The 27479-nt window shown below is 36.9% G+C and overlaps 1 protein-coding gene across 5 annotated transcripts in view; it reads right to left on the bottom strand.

The window, feature by feature from the left end:
* Positions 1 to 5801: 5801 nt before the first annotated feature.
* The window catches only part of LOC125387870 (uncharacterized), a 47638-nt gene continuing 25960 nt past the window's right edge, over positions 5802 to 27479 (bottom strand). For 3 of the 5 annotated variants that reach the window (XR_015004447.1, XM_085697600.1, XM_085697597.1), the window contains 2 exons: positions 19337 to 19365; positions 5802 to 6099 (listed from right to left, as the gene is read on the bottom strand). Coding sequence is in view for 3 of the 5 variants with exons in the window: in XM_085697597.1 (XP_085553723.1) it covers positions 5871 to 6099; positions 19337 to 19365 (258 nt within the window). In the remaining 2 variants the exon portion in view is untranslated. Of the gene's footprint in view, positions 6100 to 18279; positions 18805 to 19336; positions 19366 to 27479 lie in introns of those variants that run through there. The other 2 variants (XR_007228033.3, XM_085697599.2) reach the window with 1 other exon arrangement.

The raw sequence follows: 27479 nt of genomic DNA, 5'->3' as shown, positions 1-27479 counted from the left end.
GGCTATTGTTTATTGGGTGAGAGAGTCAATAGTTGCCAGAGATGCTGCCTTTGGGATGCCTTAGTAAATATTCCTATTCCTAGGTTCATACAAGAAGCACTAAGAGTACTCAGTGGGTTTAAAAAATGAGTAGCTGATGTTGACAGAGAAAAGTGGTGAGGTGGTGGAGGTCCTAGGGTATGAAGTGAAGCATATGGATTAGGGAATTGTTTTTATTCAAGAACATACATGTACGAAATTCTCAAACACTGATTAAAAGTTTAAAAGATACAGACACATACACACAATTGTGTAATAACAAATGTTAAAAAAAAAAGAGGCTATAAATTTAAATGAGAATGAACAGGGGGGTAAAAGAGAGGGTTTGAATGTAGGAAAGGAAGTAAGATATGTGTAATAATGCTATAATATCAAAAAGGGAAATTTAAAACATTTAATGAATAAGCTGAAATGAGTTCACACAGTTCCAACTTTAGAAAACTAAAATTGGAAAGCACTACAGATTCTTAACTTTTCAAATTCTTTGATAACATACCTGGAGCTTTATTTTTATTGTATATGATTTTGAATATATTATCATTCTGCAACTCACTATAATTTACAATAAAACTTCATTATCAAAAATAAATAAAATCACATTCATTAAATATGGTTTCTATACTTGAAATTCACAAAACAATAGTAAATTTAAAGTTATGCAAGTTTCTAATGTAATTTTATAATGCACTTTTTCCTATCATATCCTATGATATTTGGAATAAAAATATATTTGCCCCTAATAACAATGAATGGTGTTATTGTATTTATATGAACATATATTCATTGTATGTGTTATTTCAAAGTACTTTTTCTTTTCAGTATTTGGGAAATAAATTTATTCAGTTAAAAGGGACAGTCTAGATTAAACAGTAAAAATTACTGTTCAAATGTATAGTATAGTATAAGAAGATAGTTTCTTTCTATACCATTTTTAAGCACTATAAGATACTTGTCTAATATAACTGTGAAATTGTCTTACATTGTTATCACTACCTATGAAGTGGATACAGCATACAATGGAACAGTTCCAGTTTTTCAGCATACAATTGAATTTCTATTATCAGATAGTATTTAGGTATTTAGCATATAGAAAATTGTTTAAACATTATAAGCAAGAATACCTTTCCACATGTCATAATTTGATTTGGTTCCCTACAGAAAGTTGTATAACACAAAGCATGAATATATAAACCCTGATAAAATTCCAAACATCTTACTTAATAATGTGCCCTTGGTAGTCATATAAGTCTATGAATTATTTGAAAGCTTATCAATTAATTGTGTGGGGAACATCATTAAAGGTGAGATACTGTGGTGATCTCTATGGATTCTCCCCAGTGAAACAAGAGAAATATAAAATAAGCAAAAGCAACATATACTGATATGAGAAGCATTGCTTTTATTGGTTTATGAATAAAGCTTTTTTGGCCAATGGCTTAGCAGAGTCCAGCCAGGCAGGGAATCTGAACAGTGATATATAGAGAGAGATTAGGTGGAGTCAAAGAGCTGTCATGTAGCTGTTGAAGAAGGAAGATACTGGAACACTGGAATCATACCAGTAAGATTACAGAGTGTGTGAATGAGTGGGTCTCTGATTTTTGTGCTTTCTCTTGGCCTATTTTCCTTCTTTTGGTTTGCTTTGTGCAACTTAGATATGATAGTTTTTTTTACTTTGTTTTATTATATTTTTTGTTTTTTTTTAAAAAAATGAATCAATCAATGAAAACCTATGTACTAGGGTGAAGGTTAACAACAACTTATAGCTTCTTGAAAAGGAAAATTCAGATTTTTTCAATACAGTGACACCTTACCCAATATCAATCACTAAAGGACAGGCCTCTTGTTCAGAAGTGATTGACAACCAACATCACCTGCTAAGGAGTCAACTTTCAGAGTTCAGGCACCTCTCAGTGAACTATTGGAACTACTGCTAGCCTTACTAATATCTCTGACAAATTTTGTTTTTAGTAGAGAGTATTGGTATAAAGAATTCTAGACTCGATACGCAAAGCAATTAAAAGACTTGTATAATATATAAAATGGTGTGGGAAGTCCTTCCGTATATGTGTTGCTTTTATTGGTTAATGAATAAAGAAGCTGCTTTGGCTTGTGATAAGGCAGAATAGGGCTAGGTAGGAAAACTAAGCTCAATGCTGGGAGAAAGTAGGCAGAGCCAGTGAGATGCCAAGTTGTCACTGCTGAAGAAAGCAGATGCTTGAGAACTTTACTGGTAAACCATGAGCCTCGTGGTAAATTATAAAATAATGGAAATGGGTTAATTTAAGATATAAGAGATAGCAAGCAATACATTTAAGGTATTGGCCAAGTAGTATTTTAAATAGTACAGTATCTGTGTAATTATTTGGGGTCTGAAGAGCAGGGAACAAACAAGCAGCCACTGCTAACAATGAAAAAAAAGACTAAGATATTGTAAAAGGAAATTGAAGAAGACATCAGAAGATGGAAAGCTCTCTCATGTTTGTGGATCAATATGATTACATTGTTAAGATGTTTATCCTAACAAAAGCAATCTAGAGGCTCAATGCAATATCCCACCACAATTCTTCACAGAAATTGGAAAAAAAAACAGTGTTCAACTTTATATGGAAACACAGAACAACTTTTAAAAACACCTCCAGAATAATAAAAGAATTGCTGGAGGCAGAGGTATCACCATCCTAGATTTCATGTTACAAAGATAAAGTAATAAAAACAGTATGGACTTAGTGTAAAGTCAAACCTTTTGATAACAGAATCAAATAGAAGATCCAGACATAATCTACCTATCCTACAGACACCTGATTTTTTGACAAAGAAGCTAAAATTTCACACTAGAAAAAAATGAACTTATTTTTCCATTTTAAATTTTTAATTTTTTCTATTTTATAAACAAAAATGAAGCTAAATAAAAATACTAAGATGAAACAATAACCAACATATCAAAGTTGGACAAGACAACCATGTAAAAGGGAAAGAGCCCCAAGAAAGAGCGCAAGAAGCAGAGACCCACTCAATCACATGTTTAGGAGGCCCATCATGGGGCTGAACTGAAAGCTATAATAGATATGCAGAAGACCTGGTATGGACCCATGAGACCCTATGCTTGCTGTTTTAGTTTTTGTGAATTTACGTGAGATCTAAAGGAATACTCAATTGATTTAGGGTGCCTTGTTCTCCTGGTGCCTTCCATTGCCTCTGGATCTTACCCCCTTTCTGCCTTTTCTTCTGTAGAGTTTCATGAGTTCTGAAAGGAAGAATTTGATGGAGGCATCTCATGTAGAGCTGTGAGTTCCAAGGTTTCTCTCTCTCTCTCTCTCTCTCTCTCTCTCTCTCTCTCTCTCTCTCTCCCTACTCTCTCCGTGTGTGTGTGTGTGTGTGTGTGTGTGTGTGTGTGTGTGTGTGTGTGCATAAGTGTGGTGTGTGGCTGTGGGTCTCTACATTTGTTCCTATCTGTTGCAGGAGGAAATTTCTCTGATTATGGCTAAATAAGGCACTATCTATGACTATCATAAAATATCATTAGGAGTCATTTTACTTTATTTTTTCACTAGCAATGTATGGTTTTACACCAGATTTCTGGCATAGCTGGTCTTGGATTGTTGCTCACCTAATCAAGATTGCATATAGGTAGGTTTCTTCTTTAGGAGAGAGCCTTAAGTCAAATCCCATTGGTTGGTTGCTTCCTCAAGCTTTGTGCCACTATTGCCTTAACGTATTTTCCAGGCAAGGGAAATGTTGTAGTTCAAATAGTTTGTGGCGGCTCGGTGTTTATATTTCTCTTTTTGTGCCCCACAAAATATATTTTTACACCAAAGAGAGCAGAACATGGAGGTGAAGGTTGTATGTAGGAACCTCTTAAATTCCAACTTTACTTCTTAAATTCAATGAGTTGTATGGGTGTTGTCTTTAGCAATGGGGTCTTGATGTGAGTTTCTGGAGAGCAATCTGTTTTCTTGTGACTAGTACACGTTATTTGGGCATTTTCTTGTAACACCTTTGACCAACAATTCAATTGGTTATAACCCAGCCTCCAAGAGGTGGCCAGTGGAGGATTTGTTCTCCCTTTATTTGGAGAGTTCATTAAGGCCACCTTCATATATTTTAGTAAGCTTACACTACACTAGCTTTTTCTGCTGCCCTCAAATACTTCTAAACTCTAGCTCTCTCTCTTTGCATTTACTCCCTAACCCATATCTTCCTATGCTGATCACTTACCCTGGCTCGATTCTACACATAAAGTTCATTCTCTTTTCCTCTCCCAGGAGATCTATATGTTCTGTCTAATCCTTTCCTCTATGTCTCACCTCCCTAGATCTATACATTGTAGTTTGATAACCATTTATTTAAGAGTAATATCCATGTATAAGTGATTAATACCATATTTATTTTTCTGGGCATAGGTTAATTCACACTTTCTAGTTCCATTCATTTGTCTGCAGATTTCATGATGCCAATATCTTTTTTGGAAGAGATGACTAATACTCTGTAAATGTACCAAATTTCTTTTATCTATTCCTCTTTGGAGGGACATCTGGGTTGTTTACATTTTCTGGCTATTATGAATAGAGCAGTAATGAACATTGTTGAGCCAGAGTTCAAGTGGTAGTCTGAAGTGTGCTTTGGGTGTGAGTCTAAGATCAATTCTCATCTGAGGAACTGCCATATTCATTTTCATAATGACTGTATAAGATGGCATTCCCACAAGCAATAGAAGAGCACTTCCTTTTTGATGTTCTTACCAGTGTAAGCTTTCATTTGCTCTATTGATCTTACCCATTTTGACAGGTGTAAAAAGGAACCTCAAAGTTGTTTTATTTTTTATTTCCCTGACAGCAAAAAAAGCTGAACATTTCTTTAGTTTTCTCACCAGTTGGTGCAATCTCTATTGAAAGTTCTTTTTAGGTCTGTTACACAGTTTTAATTGGATTATTTGTTTTTTAATATCTAGTTTTTTTAGTTCTTTATACATATGGAGTTGGCAAAAATCTGTTTTATAATCTGTTGCTTTGCTCAACTGACTTTGTCCTTTGCTTACAGAAGTCTTTCAGTTTCATGAAGAAGTCCCATTTATAAATTTTTTGTCTTAGTGCCTATGCAAACAGTATTCTGTTGAGAAAGTCTTCTCCTGAACCAATGCATTTAAGGCTGTTCCCTATTTTTTTCTATCAAGTTCATTGTGCCTTATTTGTTGTTGAGGTCTTTGAACCATTAGGAGTTGAGTTTTGTATATGGTGATTGGTGTGAATTTATTCACACTCTCCTTTCAGCCATTTATTTTGACAATTGTTGCAGGAATTCCTATAGCCAGTAGCCTTTAAGTTACTTGCCTTCTTGGGCATGGCCTCTTATACTGCAAATGATGATGCATCTGGCCTCTTATGACTGTGGGATTTGGTTGTCGTTTGTAACATGAGGGCCGGCTTGTTGGGGTTTCTATCCCGCCCGGTACCAATCAGCGTTTTATTAAAATACATGATTGACAGAATACAGATAATTCTCCCGCACCAGTCGTTCCCTGTTCAAGCAGAGGACTATGATCTGTGAGTCTACCCCTAAATAAATAACCTTTTATTATACTCAATTCTAAGCTAGTGTGGGATTTTTTTTGTCCATCTTCATCTGGTGCCCAAGTGCATCTGAATTCTACAACCACTGGGTAGACTGGCTTAAAGGCCTAACTGGTCCACAGTACAGAAAGTCTCCTACCCACAACTGCTTGACTTGCTTTTACCTACTAAGTGATTTTTTGTAAACTGCTCCACCACGGAGTTAAATGCCTGTGACTACTTGGAAATTTTCCAAGCTCACACACCTCCCTTCCCACTGCCATGTTACCTGCCATCTGGCAAATTGCACAGCTTCCGGTTTGTGCTCCCTGCTCGTGAGTTCTGGGTTTCTTGCTCCGTGTACAGAATTGATTTAATTACTTTTAATTTGTCAGGCAAAGCATATTTCTCGGTATTTAGCCAGCACCAAGGCAAGAAACCAAAGCAGTGCTGAACTATGCCTGGCATCACCGGTTTTACACCACAAGTTGCAACTCTGCAACTAAAACACCTGCTGGAAAATAAAGATTATTACACATGAACCAATTTACCAGACATCATATAAGGTAAATATTTTACTAATTAATAAATCTTTAAATTTGAAAGTTATATAATTGCAGACAACATTACTTTGAGAATTTTAGTAACCTTTGTGCTAATACTATGTATTGTATTCTGCAAGGCTTATGTGGTTATTGTGATACATTCATATATTGGATATTGGGACTCAGTTTTTTCTTCATATTTTATCATTAAAAAGAATGAATGTGCCACTTTTAGGAATGATACAGTCTTTACAGACTAATAATGAACAGCTAATTGACAGGATTACTACCATCAAAATTCAAAAGTTACTTGAAAAAATAATACTATTAAAAAGACAACATTAATTTGACAGACAAAATTGAATCCATATGTAATGGTACTGAGAAATTATCTGAGAGGATTTATACTGTTGAATTTGACAATCAAAATTTATTAAAAAGTTATGATAGGTTAGCAGGTAGAGTATCTCTCCAGGATGGCAATCTGCATGCTATCCAAGCAATGTCCAAGGATGAGGTGTTATCTTTAAAGGAGAAACTTCAGACCTTGGAATCAAATGTGCAGAATGAAGACCAGAGGCTAGGTGCCTCAATGAAATCACTAGAAATATACACAGTCCAGGAGATTCAGGCTTTACAAAAGACAATGGTAAAAAGATTTGAAATAATTGAGGAAATTATTGGAGCTGATGAACATGGAAAGAAGGCACAAGGACAGGATTCAACATTGCCAGTAACTGTCAGAGATGACTTACCTAGGGTTTTAGCTTCCTACCTGGTAATATACTCTGACAAAGCATCAAGTTCTAAAGGCCCAAAAGGATCTAAGGAAGGTAGATAGATATCTATAGGAATGAATGATCTAAAAGAAATTAAGCAAGCAGTTGTAACATATGGTTTGCAATCCCCATTGTTAGGTAAATGGTAAAGACATGGACTTCCAGCATTAAAGCCACATCACATGACTGGCTTCAGTTAGCTTCCTTAAACCTAGATGATGTGGAAATATTATTTCAGGAAGAGGCTAAAATTTAAAAAAAAATAAACCAGGGAAAATCTATATAACTTGAGACTTCCCAAGATCATATTCTTGGTGAGGGAACTTATGCTGACCCACAGGCTCAAGCTCCTTACAATGAACAAATCTTGCCCCTATGCCACAAAGAAGCCTTAAATGCTTTGGACAAGATTCAAGAACTAGAAAAATGAATTGAATCATAAACCAGGGTTAAACAGGGCCAGAGAGAACCCTTTAGTGAATTTCTACAAATATTAACTAAGGTTGTACAAAGAGGAGTAACAGACCTAGATGCTAGAAGAGTAGTTATTGAATCTCTGGCTTTTGAAAATGTCAGCTCAGAATGCAAAAAGGTATTTGGGACTATAAAAGTTAGATCACTACCAATGATGAATGGATCATGCAAACAATGAACATTGAGACATTTGACTATAATATGGGTTATTGGATAGGAAAAGCAATTTCCAAATGTATGGAGAGACATCAAAATGCCAAATGTTTTAATTGTGGTAGAATAGGACATCTGAGATGGGACTATAAATAAGAAATTCCTAGGAATAATGTCTCCTTTGTGAATGGCCAGAAATCGCTGAGTCCTAACAATACTATTTGCAATACTGTTTGGCCAGTAGCTTAAGCATATTGCTATCTCTTACATCTTTGGTTAACCCACTTCTATTATTTTATATTTTACCATGAGGCTCATGGCCTGCCATCAAGATGCTAACTGGTAGCTTGTGTCTTTCTACTCTGGCGGCTCCATGGTTTCTCCTGACTCCACCTTCTTTATCCCAGCATTCTGTTTAGTTTCCCCACCTAGTTATACTCTGTCCTATCACAGACCAAAGCTGCTTCTTTGTTCATTAGCCAATAAAAGGAACACATATACAGAAGGACTTCCCATACCACATTGACAGTTGACATTATGCTTGTCTTTCATTAACTAGGAACTATAAGGACCTCTGACAGCACCTGCTACTAAGAACTCAGGAAACATTGTTTGGTCACTCCTTATTGGCTAGACACAGACAGGGTATTTGACAGCTCCAGGCAGATTCCTGGTTGACTCCATTTGGCCTAGTAGGCCTTAACTTCTTACACTTTAAAAAAATCATTTATTCATTGGTGTGTGGATTTGTGTCTGAATCGTCAAATTCTAATGATCAACTTGTCTATTCTTGTGCCAATGCCTTGTGGTTTTTATTATGATAGCTTTTTAGTAAAACTTGAAATCAAGAATGATGAGACCTCCTGCAGGTCTTTGGAGTTCGGAATTATTTGTACTACTTGGGTACTTTGTGTTTCCATATAAAATTAAGAATTATAGTTTCTGGTCAATGAGAATTTGTGTTAGAATTTTGATGTGGATCCCATTGAATCTGTAAAATGATAGGGGCAGATGGACATTGGTAGGTATAAATCCTACCAATTCATGTGCATGAGAGATCTTTTCATCTTCTGATATCTTCTCAGTTTTTTTGTTCAAAGACTTGAAGTTTCATCATACAGTCTTTCACTTCCTTTATTAGAGTTATTCCAAAACATTGCATACTAATTCAGGCTATTGTGAAAGGTATTGTTGTTTCTCTGATTTATTTCTTAGACTATGTGTCATTTGTATATAGGATGGCTACTGATTTTAGTGAGGAAATTTTCCATCCAGCAACTGTGATGAAAGTGTTTATCATATGTAGGAGTTCTCTGGAGGAAATTTGGGGTCACTTATGTATGCTATTATATCATCTACAGACAGATACTTTGACTTCTTCCTTTTTTATATGTTTGCCTTTTATTGTCTTCAGTTATCTTATTTCTCTAGTTAAGACTTTAAGTACTACATTAGATAGGTATGGAGAGGGTGAACAATTTGTCTTGTTCCTCATTTTAGGGGGATTAAATTGAGTTTCTCCCCATTAAAGTTGATATTGACTATAGACTTGCTGTAAACTGTCTTTATTATGCTTAGATATGCTATTTGTATCAATAATATCCCCAAGTACTTCTACCATGTACAGGAGTTTGAGTTTCTCAAATAATCATTTTGCATTAAATGAGATGATTGTGTGGGTTTTTTCCATTCAGTTTTTTAATATAGTGTATTACATTCACTGATTTTCGTTTATCCAGCCATCCTTTCATCTCTGGATAAAGCCTATGTGATCATGGTGGGTGATGTTTTTGAAGTGTTCTTGGATTCAGTTTGAAAATATTTAATTGAGAATATTTGCCTCTATGTTCATAAGTAAAACTGCCCTGCAATTCATTTTCATTTTTAGGTCTGTACATGGTTTGGGTGTCAGGGTAACTGCAGACTCATAAAATGCTTTGGGCAATGTTCTTTCTGTTTTTATTTTTTGGAATAATTTGAGGAACATTGATGCTAACTCTTCTTTGAATGGCTGATAGAATTCTTCACTGAAAACATTGGGACATGGGATTGGGATACTTTTAATTACCACTTGTACTTACTAGAAATTAAAGATATTTTTGAGAGGTGTCTACCAAGAAAATTATCCACTTATTTCAGATTTTCTAATTTTTTTTGGAATACAGTTTCTAATGTATGTCCTTTTTTATTTAAAATTTTCAAAGTTTGTAAACTTTCTGTTATTCCTATTGTTGCTATCCAGATTTTGTTCATGGTCATCTGATAAGATGCCAGGTGGTATTTAAATTTTCTTTATCTGTTGAAACCTGTCTTGTGTTTGAGTATGTGTTCAATATTGGAGAAAGTTCAATGAGGTGCAAAGAAGGTATATTATTTTGTAATTGGGTGAAATGTTCTGTAAATACCCAAGACCAGCTGTACTGGGAGTGATGGATCATGTGATCAAACTGGACACTCTGAATGTGGCTGGCAATGAAGGCTGACTGAGAAGCCAAGGACAATGGCACTGGGTTTTGCTTCTAATGCATGGACTGACTTTGTGGGTGCGTGGTTTGTTTGGATGCTCACTTTTATAGACCTGTATGGAGGGGGGAGGATCTTGGACTTCCCACGGGGCAGGGAACCCTGACTGCTCTTAGGACAAGAGAGGGTGGTGGAGGTGGGGAGGGGGAGGGAAGAGAGAGGCTTGGAGGGGTGGAAATTCGAAATAAATAAATGAATAAATAAATAAATAAATAAATAAATAAATAAAGATTTCCATTAGATCCATTTGGTTTATAATGTCTGTTAGCTCCAAAATTTCTCTGTTTACTTTTTGTTGGGATGATTCATTTATTGATGTAATTTGTGTATTGAAGTTTCCCAGTATCAGTGTGTGAAGAGCAATATGTGATTAAAGACGTAATAGTGTTTATCATAGTGGTTGCTTTATTATTACAAATTTGGGTGCCCTTGTGTTTGTTTTTACTTTGATAAATACTTTCTGTCCATCCATATCTCTTCTTTTTAGATTTAGTTTGAAGTCTATCTTGTTAGAAATTAAAATGGCTATACCAGTTTCTTACCTAAGTTCATTTTTTGAATATCTTTTTCTAACCCCTTTTCTAAGGTAACAGTTTTTTTTTTAGTAAATTTTATTAAATTATAAAAGTTTCCATTTCTGCCCCCCCTCCCAACACCCTCCCACTCCCCCCACTCCCCCCCTCCTTCCCCTCCGTCCCCCAGGGCAGTCAGGGTTTCCTGCCCTGTGGGAAGCTCCAGCTCCCTCCCCCTCCCTCCAGGTCCAGGAAGGCGAGCATCCAAACAGACTGGATCCCCAAAATCCAGCATATGCAGAGGAAACAGGTCCCAGTGTCATAGTCAATGGCTTTTCAGAAAGACCCCGGGCCAGCCACAGTCAGAGAATCCGGCCAAATTCCGAGAATCTGGCTAGATCACGTCCTCGTTCAGTCCCAGTCCGACTGGCCCTGGTAAATTCTCATCAGATCCGTTCCCTTGTATCAGTGGGTGATAGCATCCCTCGCAGTACTGATTTCGTCTTTCATGTTCCTCCTCCTTCCGCTCCCCCTCCGGACCTCGGGGGGCTCAATCCATTGCTCCAATGTGGGCCTCCAACTGCATAGCCGTCCTTCGCCAGACGAAGGATCTATGGTGATAAGCAAAATATACATCAGTATGGTCATGGGCCACGGCCGATTCAGGCACCCTCTCCTCTGTCCAGAGAGCAATCTGGGGGATTTCTCCTTGGACCTGGGATCCCATATATAATCAAGTCTCCTGTAAACCCTAAAATGGCTCCCTTAGTTGAAATATATTGTTCCCTGATCCCATATTCATCCTACCTCCCTCCCCCCACATCCCCGGCCACCAAGCTTTCCCCGTTCCTCCCCTACTCCCTTCTCTCTAGCCCTCTCCCCCTCCATCGACCCTCCCACCCCGCCATGCACCCGAGGTTACCTGGGACTCTTGTCTATTTCCTACCTCCTGGTGGATAGCTAAATAATCTTCATCAGGTTCATCTTCTTATTTAGCTTCTCTAGGATCACGAATAATAGGCTCAAAGACCTTTAATTATGGTTAGAATCCACTTATGAGTGAATACATACCGTGTTCCTCTTTTTGGGTCTGGCTTACCTCACTCAGTAAAGCGTTTTCTATTTCCATCCATTTGCATGCAAAATTCAAGATGTCATTGTTTTTAACCGCCGAGTAAAACTCTAATGTATATATGTTCCACACCTTTTTTAACCATTCTTCTATTGAGGGGCACCTAGGTTGTTTCCATGTTCTGGCTATTACAAATAGTGCAGCTATGAATATAGTTGAACAAATGCTTTTGTAGTATGTTAGGGAATCTTTAGGGTATATTCTCAAGAGTGGTATTGCTGGGTCCTGAGGGAGGTTGACTCCCAGTTTCCTGAGAAACCGCCACACTGATTTCCACAGTGGCTGCACGAGTTTGCATTCCCACCAACAATGGATGAGTGTTCCCTTCACCCCACATCCTCTCCAGCATAGGCTATCATTGGTGTTTTTGACTTTAGCTATTCTGACAGGTGTAAGATGGTATCTCAAAGTGGTTTTGATTTGCATTTCCCTGATCGCTAAGGAGGTTGAGCATGACCTTAAGTGTCTTCTAGCCATTCGAAGTTCATCTGTTGTGAATTCTCTGTTCAGTTCAGTACCCCATTTTTTAATTGGGTTAATTAGAGTTTTAGTGCCTAGTTTCTTGAGTTGTTTGTATATTTTGGAGATCAGACCTTTGTCTGATGAGGGGTTGGTGAAGATCTTCTCCCAGTCAGAAGGCAGCCTTTTTGTCCTACTGACAGTGTCCTTTGCTTTACAGAAGCTTCCCAGTTTCAGTAGATCCCATTTATTCATTGTTTCTCTTATTGTCTGTGCTGCTGGGGTCCTACTTAGGAAGAGGCCTCCTGTGCCTAAATCTTGTAGACTACTTCCCACTTTCTCTTCTATCAGGTTCAAAGTGGACGGATTAATGTTGATGTCTTTAATCCATTTGGACTTGAGTTTTGTGCATGGTGATAGATATGGATCTACTTTCATTCTTCTACAGGTTGACATTCAGTTATGCCAGCACCATTTGTTAAAGATGCTTTCCTTCTTCCATTGTATACCTTTAGCTCCCTTGTCGAAAATTAGGTGTTCATAAGTTTGTGGGTTAATATCTGGGTCTTCTATTCGATTCCATAGGTCGACTTCTCTGTTCTTATGCCAATACCAAGCTGTTTTCAATACTGTAGCTCTATAATAGAGTTTGAAGTCAGGGATGGTAATGCCTCCAGAAGTTCTTTTATTGTATAAGATTGTTTTGGCTATCCTGGGTTTTTTGTTTTGCCATATAAACTTGATTATTATTCTCTCAAGGTCTGTGAAGAAGTTTGATGGGATTTTGATGGGGATTGCATTGAATCTATAGATTGCTTTTGGTAGAATTGCCATTTTTACTATGTTGATTCTCCCAATCCAAGAGCAGGGGAGGTCTTTCCATTTTCTGGTATCCTCCTCAATTTCTTTCTTCAAAGACTTAAAGTTTTTGTCAAATAGGTCCTTCACTTCCTTGGTTAGAGTAACCCCAAGATATTTTATGCTATTTGTGGCTATCATGAAAGGTGATGCTTCTCTGATTTCCCTCTCTGCTTCTTTATCCTTTGTGTATAGGAGGGCCACTGATTTTTTTGAGTTGATCTTGTATCCTGCCACGTTACTAAAGGTGTTTATCAGCTGTAGGAGTTCTTTGGTAGAGTTTTTGGGGTCGCTTATGTACACTATCATATCGTCAGCAAATAACGAAAGTTTAACTTCATCCTTTCCAATACGAATCCCCTTGATCTCCTTATGTTGTCTTATTGCTATTGCTAGAACTTCAAGCACTATATTGAAGAGGTATGGAGAGAGTGGACAGCCTTGTCGCTTTCCTGATTTTAGTGGAAAGGCTTTGAGTTTCTCTCCATTCAGTTTGATGTTAGCTGTCGGCTTGGTGTATATTGCTTTTATTATATTTAGGTATGATCCTTGTATCCCCAGTCTCTCCAACACCTTTATCATAAATGGGTGTTGAATTTTGTCAAATGCTTTTTCAGCATCTAGTGAGATGATCATATGGTTTTTTTCTTTCAGTTTATTTATATGATGGATTACATTGATAGATTTGCGTATGTTGAACCAGCCCTGCATCTCTGGAATGAAGCCGACTTGATCATAATGGATAATTTTTCTAATGTGCTCTTGGATTCGGTTTGCCAGTATTTTATTGAGAATTTTCGCGTCGATGTTCATGAGTGAGATTGGCCTGTAATTCTCTTTCTTGGTTGTGTCTTTGTGTGGTTTTGGTATTAGGGTAACTGTAGCTTCATAAAAGGAGTTAGGCAGTGACTCTTCTGTTTCTATATTGTGGAATACGTTAAGGAGTATAGGTATTAGCTCTTCCTGGAAGTTCTGGTAGAATTCTGCATTGAAACCATCTGGTCCTGGGCTTTTTTTGGTAGGGAGATTTTTGATAACAGCTTCTAACTCTTCGCGACTGACAGGTCTATTTAGATTGTTCACCTGTTCTTGGTTCAACTTTGGTATATGGTATTTATCTAAAAAAATGTCCATTTCTTTTACATTTTCCAACTTTGTGGCATATAAACTTTCATAATAAGATCTAATGATTCTCTGAATTTCCTCTGTGTCTGTGGTTATGTCCCCCTTTTCATTTCTGATCTTATTAATTTGCATGTTCTCTCTCTGCCGTTTGATTAACTTGGATAGGGGTTTGTCAATCTTGTTGATTTTCTCCAAGAACCAGCTTTTTGATTCATTGATTCTTTGGATTGTTTTCTCTGTTTCTATTTTGTTGATTTCAGCCCTCAGTTTGATTATTTCCAGTCTTCTAGACCTCCTGGGTGAATCAGCTTCTTTTTTTTCTAGATCTTTCAAGTGTGCTGTTAAGTCTCCAATGTGTGCTTTCTCTGTTTTCTTTAATTGGGCACTTAGTGCTATGAACTTTCCTCTTAGCACTGCTTTCATAGTGTCCCATAGGTTTGAGTATGTTGTGTCTTTGTTTTCATTAAATTCAAGGAAGAGATTAATTTCTTTCTTTATTTCTTCCTTGACCCAGGGGTGATTTAGTAGTTGACTGTTCAGTTTCCATGAGTTTGTTGGCTTCCTGGGGGGAGCATTGTTGTTGAATTCTAATTTTAGACCATGGTGATCTGACAAGACACAGGTAGTTACTAATATTTTTTTGTATCTGTGGAAGTTTGCTTTGTTACCGAGTACGTGGTTAATTTTCGAGAAGGTTCCATGAGCTGCAGAGAAAAAGGTATATTCTTTCCTATTTGGGTGGAGTGTTCTATAGATGTCTGTTAAGTCCATTTGATTCAATACCTCCAATAGGTCTCTCAATTCTCTGTTTGGTTTCTGTCTGATTGACCTGTCCATTGGTGAGAGAGGAGTGTTGAAGTCTCCTACTATTAGTGTGTGTGGTTTGATGACCGCCTTGAGTTCTAGAAGAGTTTCTTTTACATATGTGGGTGCCTTTATATTAGGAGCATAGATATTCAGGATTGAGACTTCCTCCTGATGAATTGTTCCAGTTATGAGTATGAAATGTCCATCTCCATTTCTTCTGATTGATTTTAGTTTGAAGTCGATTTTGTTAGATATTAGAATGGCCACGCCCGCTTGTTTCTTAGGTCCATTTGCTTGGAAAACCTTTTCCCAACCCTTTACTCTGAGTAGGTGTCTGTCTTTGTGGTTGAGGTGTGTTTCTTGTAAACAGCAGAATGTTGGATCCTGTTTTCGTATCCAATCTCTAAGTCTGTGCCTCTTTATAGGTGAATTGAGTCCATTGATATTAAGTGATATTAATGACCAGTGGTTGTTGACTCCGGTCATTTTTTTTTTTAAGTAGTAGAGTGTATGTGTTTTTCTTCTTTGATTTGTGCTTGTGAATGGTCGCTAGATGTTCGAGTTATTGTAGATCGTGTTGGGAATGTTGGATTCCTTCGGTAGTGATTTTCCTTCTAATATTCTCTGTAAGGCTGGATTAGTAGCTACGTATTGTTTAAATTTGTTTTTATCCTGGAATATTTTGTTTTCTCCGTTGATAGTGAACAATAGCTTGGCTGGGTATAGTAGTGTGGGTTTGCATCCATGGTCTCTTAGTTTCTGCAGTACCTCTATCCAGGATCTTCTGGCTTTCATGGTTTCCATAGAGAAATCCAGTGTAAGCCTGATAGGTTTACCTTTATAAGTTACTTGACCTTTTTCCTTTGCAGCTCTTAAAATTTTTTCTTTAATATTTATGTTTTGTGTTTTGATTATTATATGGCGCGGGGATGTTTTTTTCTGATCCAATCTATTCGGTGTTCTGTATGCTTCTTGAACCTTCATAGGAATATCGTTCTTTAGGTTGGGAAAGTTTTCTTCTATAATTTTGTTGAATATATTTTCTGGGCCTTTGATCTGCAGTTCTTCTCCTTCTTCAATCCCTTTTATTCTTAGATTTGGTTTTTTTATTGTGTCCCAGATTTCCTGAATGTTTTGTGAAGAGAATTTGTTGGATTTGCCGTTTTCTCTGACCAGAGCATTTATTTTCTCTATGGTATCTTCAGAATCTGAGATTCGTTCTTCTATCTCTTGTATTCTATTGGTTATGCTTGATTCTGTAGTCTCCGCTCGTTTACCTAGGTTTTCCATATCCAGCCGGTTCTCGTTTTGTGTTTTCTTCATTGCCTCCATTTCAGTTTTCAATTCTTGGACTGTTTCCTTTACTTGTTTGATTGTTTTTTCTTGGTTTCTCAGGGTATCACTCATGGATTTACTTATTTCTTCAAACTTTTTGTTATATTTCTCATCCATTTCTATACTCATTTCTTCAAACTTTTTGTTATACTTCTCGACCAGTTCCTTAAGGGAGTTATTCATATCCTGTTTAAGGGACTCTATTGCTTTCATAATGGCACTTTTTTCCACTTCATCTGGGTTAGAGTGTTCAAATCCTTCTGTTGTAGGGTCACTGGGATCTGATATTTTCATGTTGTTTTTCAGATTGTTGGAGGAGGTCTTGCCTTGGCGTCTGCCCATCTCTTCGATCAAATGCTCTCTATTGGAACTTCTGGTATCGGGTCAGGTTCCCTTGTTGGGCAGGGAGTTCACTGATAGAATGCCTACCTTTCCCCAAGCAGGGTATTGAACCACAGGCACTGCCTCTTTCCGGGATGCCCCTACAGAGCAGGCCCAGTGTGCAAGGCAGCTGAGCTGGGGAAATTTTATGGGCTCAGTGGGAGGGGAGAAATATAGAAATTTGTACCTGGATGGAAGCTGGGATGGCAGGTGGGAGAGCCTAGCAGGGTGGAAACAGCACTGCAGGCTGACCTGGGAGTCTATGGGGTCGGGGAGAGTCCTAGCTCCCCCTCGCCGGGCCCCTGTAGTGGGCTCGAATCAACTCACCACTCCGAAGGCCCTCTGGATGGAAGCTGGGATGGCTGGCGGGGAAGCTAGCAGGGTGGAGCCAGCAGAGCAGGCTGACCTGGGAGTCTATGTGGTCGGGGAGAGTCCTAGCTCCCCCTCGCCGGGCCCGCGGGGCCCGAATCAACTCACCACTCTGAAGGCCCTCTGGATGGAAGCTGGGATGGCTGGCGGGGAAGCTAGCAGGGTGGAGCCAGCAGAGCAGGCTGACCTGGGAGTCTATGGGGTCGGGGAGAGTCCTAGCTCCCCCTCTCTGGGCCCGCGGGGGCCCGAATCAACTCACCACTCCGAAGGCCCTCTGGATGGAAGCTGGGATGGCTGGCGGGGAAGCTAGCAGGGTGGAGCCAGCAGAGCAGGCTGACCTGGGAGTCTATGGGGTCGGGGAGAGTCCTAGCTTCCCCTCGCCGGGCCCCTGTCGCGGGCCCGATTCAACTCACCACTCCGAAGGCCCTCTGGATGGAAGCTGTAACAGTGTTTTTTATATGAAGCAGAAGGATGTGTACTGCTTTTGCATCCATTATGTCTGTCTGTGTTATTTTATTGGGGATTTTGCTGCCCTGATAGAAAACCAGGAAAACACAAATAGTATAAGAGAATGAAAAAAAAAAAAGAAAACTCCTTAAGACAAAGGGAAGTAGAACCAATTTTAAAAACTCAAACTGAGGGAAGATTAGAATTGAAAATTTTGCATATTTGTATAGGAACTACAGAGGCAAGCATTACCAAGAGAATATAAGAGATGGAAGAAAGAATTTTGGATGTTTGAAGACACAGTAGAAAAAAAAATGGATACATCAGTCCAAGAAAGTACTCCTATATCTGACATCCAACATGGAGGCACAATCATCCAAACATAGGGCGTGAGAAAGCTTAGAAAGTTTCTAGACAAGAAGCCAAAAATAGCTTCCTAATCCTACAGTCCAATGGGCAGGCTGATATCCATTGCATACATAGGGGTAACTTTTGGCCACTGCCTGCAGCCTGTGTTAGATGATAAACAAAACTGCATTTGTTCAGACTAGCCCTTTAAGACTTGGCTCATGCAGTCAGTAAGCACTGCAGGAAGCAGGTCCAGATATACAGAGCTTTAAAAAAGGTACAATATGCTTAAATATGTGATTAGGTGCTCAAGAAAGAAAATAAAATGGGTATAGACAGTCATAGAAAAAACAGTAATTTAAGGTAAGAAAGGCAAGTCTTTAAGAGAGACTAAACTAATATATATAAAACAGACCACCTAAGGATAAAAAAATATAACACAGGGTGTTTGTACTTATATGGCGCTTTATTAATTTTGAATTTATTGAATGCTAATGAACAGAGACTGGCAGCTGCTGAGAGACATTGGATTGTGGAAGGGACTACTCAATTAAACCAGGCTGTCTACATTTGTATATCTTGGCTTCAGAATGGAAACCAGGAAACGTCCTGGAGACCAGGAAAAGTCCTGGATTGTGGAGAGATTATGATTTTGTTTCCACAAGAAATATAAAGCTATGAATTTCTTCAAATTAATAAAGATCAGGTTTGATCATGGGAGGACTCTTGAGGATACTGAATGCAAATATGAGGGAGGAAGCTAGGAGAGACCACAGAGAGGTGATGTGTATGTTAACCCCTCTGTATGGAAACAGCTCTGAGACAGGATGGGATTTGATGAATCTTGTTGGCTATAGAATCTTCATGACTTATTATAACAAGCCTTCCTTTTATTTGGCATGGATGGAGATTAATACTACAGTTAGATTATACAATCCAAATGAATTTATAAAGTTGATAGATTTGTTTTACCTGTTAAAAGATAGAACAGAAAATAATCCTTATATAACTTATGCATATGACACATTTCATACTTGTGCTAATACAGGTTTATATGTTACCTTTAAAAGTTTGTGTGTTTTCAAGGAAAAAAAAGACATCAATAAAGACAAGTATTTCAGGTGATTTAGCCTTTTAAAATTCCTCTATTGAGTTTTCCTCAAAATTCTACATATAGAACAACTTCAAAGCTAGGATGGTCTAGCCTCATAGAATACTTCAATATAGACCTCAGATAAATTCCACATTTTCCCATCTCACAGAAATTAAACGAAAAATAATATAGTTAGCTCATCCAGGACTTGATCTTTGTCCCAATTTTCCCGGGTTCTCTTAAAAATGCTGTCACCCTGCTTTCAGACAACTGGAAACAGTAAAAAGAACAGGATGTCACCATTCCCAAAAGATGACATGGGTAGTTTCAGTCATTTGATGGGTATATGTCATCATTTGGGGGTTTGATGATTGCAAGTTGTTATTGGTAATTGTCAGGGAGGAACCTTACCAAAGGAGATAAGATCCAAGGATCTCTTTCTGAAAAGGCAGAAATATAGAAATGATAAGATAAAAGGGTATATTAGTAAGTCTACTTTCAAAATAAAAAATACTATTCTCAAATGTTTTATACTGGTATAGATTTTTTGATATTTATACAAATTTATGCTTATTTTTGACATATCTTATTCATGTTTCTTTTTTGTTTAAAGTATTGTGCCTATTCAGTTCATTTAAAAATATAATCTAAAGTTCTATTCCTTAAAAGTTATTATTATTAGATAGTCTTTCAAGGTCAAGCAGAGATGTACAGAATATGACATTTAAAATGTTTTAATAACCTAAATCTTTTCATGACAGTGATACAGGTCTACTCCAGACAGCAGCAACTTTCTTCAAAAAGAATAATGGACACTGAAGAACCCTCATATGGAGTTTGCTTCCATGTGATGGAGCTATCAATTTGGTTAAGAAACTGCCATTGCCTTACTACTGATAATATTCTGTCCAAATTAGAGAAGTAGGACATAAAAGAAGGATACTGATGAACTTTGCCATGACAAAGTAGAATAGTATTTCAAAATGTCCTGTTTCACAAAAACATCTGTCCAATGTTTTGGGCCTGTAGACTGTAGATGGGTGCCCCAGTGTTGCAGAGGAGCATCGGGGTGGCTATTCAGACATTCAGATGTCTCTGTCATTTCTATAGTTTATAAACTGTTTGCTCTGTACTTTATGTTTGCTCAGAAAATATTATATCCTCCTTGGGTCTCTGATGAGGATGAAAACTAGATTGTTTTAGATCAGTTTTCCTTAGTTATGATAGAAAGTAAATTAGGTACAAAACTTTGGAATTATCAAGATAGGATAGATAATAGAATATTTTCTCTGACATGTCAAATACAAATTGAGTGAACATTTTGAATGTAATTTTTACATTATAATTGCATTTATTATATGGTGTAGGAGGGTCTTCTTTCTATGTGTTTTTTCATTGGTTAAATAAAGAGACTGCCTTGGTCTTTTTGATAGGAAAAAAGCTTAGATAGGCGGAGTAGACAGAACAGAATGCTGGGAGAAAGGAGGCAGCGGCAGAGAGCCGCCACCTGGAAGCTGCCAGGTCAGGCATGCTGAATCTTTCCTGGTAAGCCATGAGCTTGTGGTGACATACAGATTGTTAGAAATGGTTGAATCAATATGTGAGAGTTAGTCAAAAAGGGGTAGACAATGGGACAGGCAGTGTTTAAATCAATACAGTTTCCATCTAATTATTTTGGGTAAAGCTAGCTGGGAGCCAGGCAGTGGGAAGCGGCCTGCCACTCCTTTTACAACAACTATATATAATTTTGCTATGTTAAAGTTAAAACCTTTCCTTTTTAATTAGACAAAATGGTTAATGTTGTGGGATATTTGTTATCCTGTATGAAGATAGATTTCTGTGTTTGGTGTAATAAAATGCTCAATGACTGATAGTTAGGCAGGAGAGCATAGTTGGGACTTCTGGGAAGAGAAAGAAATCTGGGGAGAAGAAAGACAGTGTCACCCACAAGATATAAAAAGGAAACAATAGGTACAAGATGAAAAAGAGGTAATGCCATGTGACAGAATGTATATTGATATAAATAGGTTAACTTGAGTTATAAGAGCTAGTTGAGACAAACCTAAGCTAAATGCAAAGTTTTCATAATTAATAATAAGTCTCTAGGCCATTATTTGTGGACTGGTGACCCAAAGATAATCTGACAAGAAATATTTCTATAGAAGATTATAAATCTAGGGGCAGATACCTTTTTTGTGTCTAGTGAGTTTATATTTTCTTCTTCTTTTTTTCTCTTTTATTGCAAATTACACCATAGGATAACATTTTATAACAATTAGAGTATTTGTAATATAAAAGAGAGTGATTGGAAGGGTGGATTTGTAGAGACTTAGACTGCCCTAACTGTAACTCCAATCTACAACTCAGTTTTCTATGTAAAAGCAAATCTTTTATATGAATGACCTATTAGCATTATGTCATTCAAGCCAGGCAGTGGTGATGCACACCATAATACCAGCACTCATGGAGGCAGAGGCAGATGGATTTCTGTGAGTTCAAGGCCAGCCTGGCCTACAAAGCAAGTTCCAGGACAGCCAGAGATACACAGAGAAACCCTATCTTGAGAAAGCAAAACAACAAACAAACAAACATTATGTTGTTAATATTGTTGACAATGATTTTCATGTGCATAGACTCGGGGAGACACAAAAATACTGTATTTTGAGAGAGAGTTTCTCTTCAGCTTTGAAGCCTGTCCAGGAACTAGCTATTGTAGATTAGACTGTCCTCAAACTTGAGAGATCTGCCTGCCTCTGCCTCCTGAACACTAGGATTAAAGACATGCACCACCACTGTCCAGCCACAAAATTACTTTATACCTATAGTGAAATGATATGTAGATAGAAAAATTTTTGTTATATCCTAAACCATGGCTGTATATCTCGAAGATGCTAACTGAAGGAGAACAATAATCAAAGAATACACAGTATTGTAATTCCTTTCAGATCTATGTCAGTAGCAGGAGCATAAATAGTCACAGAAAATCAGTGCTTGTTTAGAAGTGCTCAGGCACACCAAAAAATGCCAAGGCATCCAGGAGGTATCAAGATTCTTTTCAGGTAATAAGAAAAACATTGTAAATTGGCTGGTGATTGGTGCACATACCTGTTAGCATACTAAAAATATTCAGCTTTGTAGTCCAAACAGATAAATTTAAAGTTACATACATATATCTATCAAGTATCAAACTACTTTAGAGAACACTTTTTGTTAAGGTTTATGAGCTCATTTTTGTTATTCATTTCAGTTTCCTTCTAGTTGCAACTCTACAGAAATCACATCTAGTCATGGAAGCTGTAAGCTTATAGAGTTGTATGGCTGAAGCATATGATTTTGGGATAGGTGGTCTAATTGATGCCAAAATCTGTCTGGCACATCAAACATTCCTGAGCAAGTGAGCACATCAAGGATGTTAAAATATAAATTGTCTCTCACTCAAGATGTTCCGTTCTATACCTCATCTCAATTTATTACATCAAACAATCGTTTTCAATTTGAATTATCATTAACATGTGGTGGCACTTAATAAAAGTTCTGAAGACTCAGAGAATAGCAGAATAGGTAAGAAATATTCATTTATGCTATTGTAATTTTCAAGGTCCGTATTTTAAAGCGACTATTCTTATTCAAATATAAGAAAAGAAAAATATCAATTATCAAACAAATTTCTTATATACATTAAAGGTATATATATGTACACACACACGCACACACACACACACATATATATATATATATATATATATATATATATATATATATCACAATGCCTCTATTTCAGGAGTTGTTATTTTTACCTAATGGGTAGGAAAAAAACACCTTTATTTACCCAATTGATTGTACCTGTGCCTGCCTAAGACCCTAAGAAATAGTGCAGAAGGCGTCTGAACTGGTCTTACCCTGTAATCAGTGTAATGACTATCTTAAATGTTGTCATAGAACCTTCAGCCAGCAAATGATGGAAGCAGATACAGAGATCCACAGCAAAGCACTGGACTGAGCCCCAGTTGAAGAGTGGGAGGAGTGAGACTATTAACAAAGAGGTCAAGAACATGATGAGGGTACCCACTGAAACAATTTATCTGAGCTAATGTGAGCTCACCAACTCTGGCCTGACAAGCAGAAAACCAGAACAGGGACAAACTAGGCTCCAGAAGATGTGTGACAATTATATGGCTGGACAGATTGTGGGGACACTAACACTGAAACCAGGATTTACCCATACTGCTTGTACTGGCTTTTTGGAACCCATTCTCTTTGGAGGGTTATCTTGCTCAGCCTAGATATATTGGGAAGGGCCATGGTCCTGCATCAAAGCAATGTGCTAGACTTTGTTGACACCCCCATGAGAAACCTACCCTCTCTGAGGAGTAGATGGGGGGTGGTATGGGGGGGAAGTGGAGAGAACTGGAGGACTGGAGTGAGTGGGAACTGGGATTGATATGTAAAATGAAAAAAGATAGCATTTAAAAAATAAATTTTAAAAAATGGGGGCTATTATTCATGGGTTGCTAATAACCATGATAAATTTACATAAATCAATTACTTGTTATTAATTAAATAAAATTGTCTGTACATTGAAGTTGTTAAAAACAGAACTAATAGAGAAAAGGTTAATACACTTTTAGACATATCAGTTATATAAAAAGAAACCTAATTGTGAAGGGAAATGAGGGAATCTCATAGTATATAGAGAAGAGAATGTGGAAAGAGACAAGGAGGAGGAGAGTGAAAATTCCTGAAAGAGAAACACATTACGAAGAAAGTTTATATGCTATTGACTGGTGCTTTAGGATAATATAAAAATTATCCCTTTAGCTCTGACAGAGTTGCACTTCACAAGTGAGTGATACAATTTTCTATAGAGTAAATTAATATTTACTTGAAATCATAGTCAATAAACTCAGTAAATATATATTAAAATTGTTTTGAACTTCCTTTCTTTGAAGTAAGTGGTTCCAAAATGTGTCTCTCTCATTTAGAAGCCTGGACATGTTGCCACATCATTTTAGTTACTCTTGACATCCTTATCTTTTCTCTTAATAATTATCATCTCTATAACAGTGGTTTCAAATCAAGGATTACCTTGATGTGGTAACAAAAAGGAAGAATCCAACATTTTATTGTTTTAAACATGATCGTTACATTCTTAAATGATATAAATCTTGAGTTTTCATTCATAAAGTAATGTTTACTCTCAAGATTAATATTTCTAGCTGAGTATGTCAAACAACAAAAGTCTGTTAAAGCATATTTGAACATTCTCTGTGTCTTTTTCTTTTGTTGAGAATTTCTGTATTTTTTTCTGTATGTGGCTCAAGGCTGCTTCTCAAATAAAACACTACTTCACAGAATTAAAAACAGGTACAATTTTCTTGTTATTAATGAAAAAAAGTTACTTAGGTAAAGTACTAATAATTTGACAAGGTTATTTTTCCTCACTCAAATACAAATGTCTATAAATCAAGTTGGTGAAATGATTCAATTGATAAAACACTTGCTGTTCAGTCTTATACCTGACTTAGATTGCCTGAAATTGCTGGTGCATGGATCAACTCCTGAAAATTGGCTTCTGACTGTTCTATGTGGCCTGTATTACGTGCATACCTAAAATCATTTATCTCATATACACATATAGTAACTTATTAAAATGTCAGAGAGGAGGAATCAGAGTCCTTCTAGGGCAAACTCCTGCAGAGGTTGCCAGACTCCAACAACTGTTCAGTCCTTTGTTACACATGAGCAATGCTATATGACCTTAGTTTGTTTCATGTATATGTGTATATATTTGAATACAAACATATACACAAGCATTCACATATAAACGTATGTGTGTGTGTGACAATAATACAAAGAGGTAATGAATTAGAAAGGGAAGGGGGAGACAAGGGAGGGTTTGGAGGTGTGGGACAGGTGAGAGTTATAGAGATGCAGCACTCATTCAATAACATTCCCAGATCAAAATTAAATTAATATTAAAATCTGAGAGTGCATGTATTTTAAATATAATGAATAGAAAACATTTGACTGTGTGGGGTAGTAAATGAAAGCATGAGCTTTAGCTATCTAAAAAAAAAATTCAGTATTTGGGCCCGAGAATACTTCTTAAATTCAGAGCTGTATATAAGAATTCAAGAATGAACTATATAAACAAGCTATAGTGTATACACTATAGCCTTCTTTCCTCCAAAGTAGGCAGAGTACATTCAGACTAAGAAGTAAGTCAGTCAAACATCATATACATATGAACAACCATAAATGCTACTATTGTATGAAATTAGCATTAATAAGGGTACTTGGAAAAACTTCCTATATTTATTGGGATCTTAATGACACAGGGAGCTGAGTAAGAAAACAGAAAAATCTAAAAATTCAACAGAAAAGACACATGTTTTTGTTCCCAATGAAAAAGTCTTTTCCTAATAATTGAATTGTTAAAATGTAATGGATAGTGGCCTGAGAAACAGCTCAATGGATATGAACACTGGCCATTTTCCCAGAGGCCCCAAGTTCAATTCCTAGCACCCACATGTCGTTTAGCAACTTCCATAGCTCCAGTTCCAGTGTATGCAATGCATCTTTCTGGCCTCCTCTGGGCAGTATGCACATGTGACACACAGGCATACATGTAAGCATATTGTATTACACACACACACACACACACACACACACACACACACACACATAATGGTAACAAATAAGTCTGTTTTAAAGGAACACATAGGGATAGTTTCATTTTACACTTAGAAGTTAAGTGTGGAAAAACTTTTTAAAAAGTTTCTAGAACATTAAATTTCTTACAATAATGATTATAAATAAAAGCTGGCTAAAGTGTTGATTTCTTCTAAGAACCAAATTGTACCTGAAACCCATATAGCTACATCTTTGGAAACATAATATCTCATCTAGAATTTAATACCTTTGAAAAGAACTTACATTCAAATATAAAAGAGAGAAATAATTAGATGGTTTGCATGCGAAGTGTATGATTGGCCATAGTATGTGAGAATTTTTTTGCTAGTATACTTAGTAAAGCAGTTAACCAACAATAGAAGCAGAAAAAGAAAGATGAATAAGTAAGGCAAAGTAGGGATTAAAGTGCTATAAAGGATTAAAAATATTAAAAATTACAATCATACTTAAAAGTGTATAATTTTTCTTTTACTCTGAAAAATGAAGAATCCATAAAGCAAGTCCAAAACCTCTGTGACATCTGAATAAATTCTTCCCTACTTGTCAGCTTCAGTGTTCATGCCTTTTTGTGGATGGGAGACGGAATGCAGAAAAGAACAAACAAGTTCTCTCTTAATAGAGGACATCTGCAAAGAGATGGGGTTAGCACATGGGAGTATAGGAGGTACTATGTAGCCCAGAGGGGGGGAAAAAGAGGAAGAGAGACATGGCAGAAGCCAAACTGTGGAGACACAGAACTGAAAGACTGAGACATGAAGAAAAGACTTAGGTTTCTACTGCCAGACTCAATGTAAAGTCTGAGGGTTATGGTAGAAAAATTGCAGCACACAGACTTTCCAATACCAAGAAATGAGAGATGACAAGGAGTAAAGAGAGACAAAAAATATCAAGTAGATATGGTAGATATGTAGATGCTAACCAAACCCAAATTCTAACTACATTATCATGAATCTTCTTTACACCAATATCTACTCATTGTGTTATTGTGTATCCTCAAGCTTGCAAAGATGTAACCAAAAGGTGTCAGAAGCAGAGGGAAGAAAGACTTATTTTCATTTTAGGAGATACTTCAAATTAAAAAGCATACATATTAAGAACATAGTATTCTTTGTTTTCAATAGCACTGTGACTTTAAGTGTTCGTTAATGGCACAAAATGGAGTCACCTGGAAAGAAAGAACCTCAGTTAAGGAACTGTGTCCATTATATTAAACAATAGACTAGTCTGTGGAGCACTTTGATTACGTATGTGGCAGAGATTAACCCACAGAGGGTGAAGCAGGTGGCATTGCTTGTGTGAGAAGGCAAGCAGAACGAGTCATGGAGAGCAAGGCAGTAAGCAGCATTCCTTCATGATCTCTGCTTCAGTTTCTGCCTCTGAGTTCACGCCTTCGCTTTTCTTGGTGATAGGCTATACCATGTAAACCAAATAGACCCTTTCCTTCTTAAATTGCTTTATGGTCAAGATATTTACTACAGCAACAGAAAGCAAGTACAACGACCAACCAAAAATTACAAGTCACAATTAAAAATTAGAGGAAAAGATGAAAATACAACTGCAGAAAAAGAGGTATTAATTCATTTAAATTGGAATAGATCTATATATTCAAAATAAGATTACTATAATTTTGGTCTAGTGGAAAAATAATATCATATAAAATGAAATAATTATGATTATGATAGATGTGAGATTTTTTAAAGAAAGATTTCAATTAAATATTAGGAATCAATAATACATAAAAGAAATAATAACTTCAATGCCATCAGCAAAGCAGAACAAAAATAACTTGAGTATAGATAAGCAAAAAATTTTTCAGATGAATGTCAGAGTGAAATAGAAATAAAAATATCAGAAAAATGTA

The sequence above is a fragment of the Myodes glareolus genome, chromosome 11 (genome assembly GCF_982192425.1).
Source record: "Myodes glareolus chromosome 11, mMyoGla1.1, whole genome shotgun sequence".
Classification (NCBI taxonomy): Eukaryota; Metazoa; Chordata; class Mammalia; order Rodentia; family Cricetidae; genus Myodes; species Myodes glareolus.
Note: the sequence above shows the minus strand (reverse complement) of the source record. Positions and strands in the feature narration are given on the sequence as shown.